At 49.9% G+C, this 5,191-nt stretch overlaps 1 protein-coding gene across 1 annotated transcript in view; it reads right to left on the reverse strand.

Moving 5' to 3' along the window:
* The window catches only part of ADGRF5 (adhesion G protein-coupled receptor F5), a gene marked incomplete at its 5' end in the record, with an annotated part of 61,192 nt that overhangs the window by 25,865 nt on the left and 30,136 nt on the right, over positions 1–5,191 (reverse strand). Inside the window, 1 exon segment of the mRNA XM_015415581.1 lies at positions 817–1,038. Coding sequence (XP_015271067.1) covers positions 817–1,038 — 222 coding nt within the window.

The raw sequence follows: 5,191 nt of genomic DNA on the forward strand, positions 1-5,191 counted from the left end.
AGGGAGGGTAAGTTGCTTCCTCCCTGCCTCTCCCCACCCCTGCCTGCCTGAGGCCAGGGAGGGCCTTCGCGGGGCTTCCTTGCACTCCCGCCAGCCTTGCAGGTCCACCGCCGGGCCCCTCATGGGGCTCGGCAGTGGAACTGCAAGGCCGGCGGCGGCAGCCGGAACCGTTGGGGGCGGGGTGTGTGGCCTTATGACACACTTCTGGTGATGTCAGGAGGTGTGGCCTTATGACACACTTCCGGTGATGTCAGGGGGTGTGGCATATGCTAATGAGTTATGCTAATGAGTTCCCCTAGCTCTTTTTCTACGAAACAACCCCTGGCTAGGGCTATATTATCACATATGTTTTGCTGTATTCCTTATTGATTGCGTTCTCTGACTTTGCAGCAGCTCTTGCAGGGCCGTGGCTTGTTTCACGTCACCTTCAGCCTGATCCTTCTAACTAGAGATGCCAAAGAATGAACCCGGGGGCTCATGCATGCAAAGCAGATGTTCTGCCACTGAGTCACAGAACCTCCCCTAAGATACATGCACGTGGCTCTTGAAACCTACAAGGCTGCCCTGGTTGTCAGACTCCGGACTGACCCGTCCCTCCCCTCCCCTCCCCTCTTTCAAATAGTAACGTGGACTTCAACCATGAAGCTACGGTTTGCTATCCACCCCGCACTGAGCCACACTCCTGGACTTCTTCCCAGCCCTGGAAACTGGGGCACAAGGAAGGTTTTCCTTGCTGCGTTACTTATATTACTATGATCTTCCATTCTCCTTTGGACCAGCGACAGCGGAGGAGTCAGTGATTCTCGTTTTACTCACCAGTCCAGTTCTGGTTAGCCCTGCGTACAGCCAGCACAGACTCTATTCCATTTTGGGTCTTTGTGGTCGTGTACCACAAGCTGTCGATATCCGGAACAGGGTTTCCATTTTGGATTTCCCATCTGACGTTGTCGTAATTGCTGAAGTCACTGCGGCACGTCAGGGAGAAATTGGCCCCCTCTGAAACTTGGCCATTGGTGCTTGACACAAGAGTCACTTTTGCTGGAGGAACATAAAACATGCGAGATTCTCTTTAGGATGTGGTCACAAGCAGTGTTCCCTCTAAGCTGAGTTAGTGTGAGCTAGCTCACAGTTTTTTAGCCTCCGGCTCACAGATTTTTGTCTTAGCTCAGGAAGGATGGCTCCAGAGCCAACTAATTTATGCAGTAGCCAAATCACTTGCTCAGAACTTTAATGCCAGTAGCTCAAAAAGTAGAATTTTTGCTCACAAGACTCCATAGCTTAGGGGGAACATTGGTCACAAGCATGGTGTCACAGGACAGATGTTGCTCCTTCGGATTTTATACACAAAACACAAGACCAGCAAACAGCATCTGAGAGCTGAGCTGCTCGTTCAGAAGAATCAGATGGCAAAGCCCTCCTCCTGACACCGTACAGTTTTGAAGTATGTGTGTGTGGGGGGGCATGACTGAATATTCCCTCTCCGGAAAGTCTTCCTATGCATGGAAAACTAGAGCTTTGAGACTAGACAATAACCCTTTCCTCTCCCCGACAAGCTAGATTTCCAGAATCCAGGAAATGTCCAGGATCAAGGAGTTCTGGAAACAGGTCAGCATTTAAATATGCCATCGCCCATTTGCATTCTGGGACAACCATTTGGCATGTTCCTTTAGAATAGTTTGGTACTGGTAACAGAAACAAGGTTAGGCAGAGGACGCTTAAGGGTGTTCTGTCATACAGTGACACACAGACACATGAAGCTGCCTCTTATTGAATCAGGGCACTGGTCCATCCAGGAAAGTATTGTCTACTCAGAGAAAATGAAGGAAGATCCATCATGAGCAAATAGTCACCTGTTTACCCACTGGTCCCTCTTCAACTTTAGTGGCACATGCCAGGAGTAAACACTAAGAAATTGGTGGGAAATACCCACACTTGTTATCATGCTAGCAGACACTTCACATAATATGCAGCTACAGAACACAAGAAGAGATTGGATTTATACCCCGCCCTTCACTACCTGACGGAGTCTCAGAGCGGCTTACAATCTCCTTTCCCTTCCCCTCCTCACAACAGACACCCTGTGAGGGAGGTGGGGCTGAGAGAGCTCTCTCGTGAACTGTCCTTGAGAGAGCACCTCTGAGAGAACTTGTGACTGACCCAAGGTCATACCAGCAGCTGCATGTGGAGGAGTGGGGAATCAAATCAGATTCTCCCAGATTAGAGCCTGAGCTCCTAACCACTACACAAAACTGCGTCCTTATCGAGTGGGACAGTTAGCTATTGTCCGGAGATTATATTAAAATCCTATAAATGTGGGAAATTAAACTGACTGAGAGCTTCTTCTTCAAAGGGGCTTCTTACCTGTGACCTGCTTATTTTGGGATAAGAAACTTTAACGGATCCATACAATTGCTCTCCTTTAATAATCTAAGCAGCAATGATGGATGATATAATGTTTTGCTGGTTTCATCAATGTTAAGAATGTAATAGTTATGCTTTAATAAAAGCTTAAAATAGAAGCAGAAATTCTCTAATAGAGGTGTCCCCAACATGGTGCGCATTGACACCTTTCCTTGTGCTCGGCAAATTATTTTAGAAAGCGAGCGGGGCCAGCAAGGCTTCTGATTGGCTGATGGATATTTGATTGGTTGGGCAGATTTTTGAAAACATTGCTTTGGTAGCTGCAACCTCCACAGCACATGGATCTTAACTGTGTGACTGAAGGTACACTGTGTACATGTACACTGTGACATTCCTTGTGCTCGGCAAATTATTTTAGAAAGCGAGCGGGGCCAGCAAGGCTTCTGATTGGCTGATGGATATTTGATTGGTTGGGCAGATTTTTGAAAACATTGCTTTGGTAGCTGCAACCTCCACAGCACATGGATCTTAACTGTGTGACTGAAGGTAAGCTGCAGCAGCCATTATGTGGCTGGCTCCGCCTCCTGAAGCAGCCATTTTGTGACTGGCTCCGCCTCCTGAAGCAGCCATTTTGTGGCTGGCTCCGCCTCCTGAATAGGGTTACCAAGTACCTACCGCAAATCGGCAGGGGACACATGCTTTCGCGCCGGAACATTCCTGCCTGTAACACACCCACGTCCCACTATGCTGTCGCCCAGACGTGACATCAGCACGCTGGGCATGTAGCCGGGCGATGCTCTGGAAATGGGGCTGAAAACTTGATGATACCATCGAGTTTTTAAGCCCCATTGCTAGAGCGTTGCCCGGCTACATGCCTACGTCACGTCTGGGCGACAGTATAGTGCAGCCTGTGTGTTTTCTCCAGGGGAATGTTCCCGCCAAGAACTATGTGTCCCCCACCGATTCGCGGTAGGTACTTGGCAACCCTACTCCTGACCACAAGAAGAAGGAAGAAACTGTGAGGTAACTGCACTAGAAAATATTTCAATAACAATCACAAAATTATACAAAAATGTGTACAAAAAATCGTATAAATGCACAAGACAGTTGAAAATGGTGTGACGATGGTCTCCGGAATGTTCTATCGTTTCGATACTATTCTTCTTCCGAAAGTGGATGAAAGCATACAGCGACTCTTGGTCTGTCATTTCAACAAGTAGGTATCAAAAATTTCATGAATATTCACCGATGTATCATAATTTAGTTGCAAGAAATTCTCTGAAAGAATGTTCCTAGGGCAAAGTGCTTGTATAATGCCTTCGCCTGAAACAGCCATTTTGTGGCTGCACCCACCATGCTGTGCCTGCAAGCTCAAAAAGGGTTGGGGACCCCTGCTCTAACACTGTTTACTTGTATACTACACCCCTAACGAGCCTAAAGCATTACTGAGGTGTACCTCTGGCTAGGAGTTTGATTATCTCATACAGGAAAGCTAACTAGAGGCCTAGGGCTTCTGAAGGGCACATCTATATCTGAATCAGGCCTCTCCAGAGTCATCTAGAATGCATGTGAAGTGGCTGCATGGACTTCGCATGCCAGCACAGTGTCCGCAAGGGTTATGAATCTCTGGAACGCAAATGAAGGAGGCATGGCTGTTTTGCATGGGTGACCGCCCTGGCTAAAGAAGAACATAAGCCCAGGAAAATGTGGCACAAGATGTGGCAGCCCATTTGCTGACTGGGTGGCTTCTGTGGGAACTAGGGTTGCCAAAACCACCACCCCCGGTTTGCCAGGGTTCCCCCGTTTGGGGGGGGTTCTACCCGCCACCGCCACCAACACCCACAGCCACCCCTCTCTCTCCCTTTAAGTGTGTGGAACCCGTGTTTCCTCCCAAGCCCAATCTCCGCCTGAGATCAGGCTTGCAGGGAAATGCCAGCTTCGTGCTCTTAAAAGGGAAACGCGGCTGCTCTTAAAGGGGAAACGCCGGCTCCTGCGCTTAAAAGGGAAACGCCGGCTCCTTTAAGTGCAGGGAACTGCCGTTTCTGGAGATCTGGCACGCGGGCGGGTGGGGGGCGCGGCGGATGTCCCCGACGTGATGTCATCACATCAGGGATGCCCCGCCCCCTCCAGGAACGCCCCCAAAGTCCCCTGCTGGGGGTGGAAGATGGACTTGGCAACCCTAGCGGGAACACATTCAGCCGGTGCTGCGCAGATTGCCCTGGCTTCCGATTGAGTACGGGGTTCATTTCAAGGTGTTGGCACTGACCCTCAAAGCCTCGTGCTGCCAGGGACCGACATAGCTGAAGGACCGCCTTTCCCCATATGTGCCCCAGAGAACCTTGCGTTCAACAGATCAGCATCTCTTGGTTGTCCCCAGCCCAAAGGACATCAGTTTAGCCTTGACCAGGGCCTTTTCTGCCCTGGCCCCGATCTGGTGGAACATGGTCCCGTTGGAGATCAGGGCCCTGCGGGACCTAGTACAGTTCTACAGGGCCTGTAAATTGGAGCTGTTCCGCCAGGCCTTTGGGGGAGGCGACGGGCATCCCATTATTCCTTCTACTGGCCTCCCCTGCTGAAACTCCCATCTTCAAATGGCCCATCAGGTGAAGACTCGTAGTTTGGTCTACAGCCTAGCGGCTCCAGTTTCTGTTGCTACCGCCAGGTGTTTTGTTTATAGCTCAGTTAAAATCCGCTCTGAGCCCCTTCGTGGGGAGGGCAGAATATAACCCTAAGTAAATAAATAATACATTTGCACAGGGAAGCCCTTCGCCTTGCCACGGTCACAAGGAGATCTAATTCAGCCCAGATTTGGAAGGTGGGGGAAACTGAG

This window comes from Gekko japonicus, unplaced genomic scaffold, assembly GCF_001447785.1.
Source record: "Gekko japonicus isolate JY-2015 unplaced genomic scaffold, Gekko_japonicus_V1.1 scaffold2177, whole genome shotgun sequence".
In the NCBI taxonomy this organism is placed as follows: Eukaryota; Metazoa; Chordata; class Lepidosauria; order Squamata; family Gekkonidae; genus Gekko; species Gekko japonicus.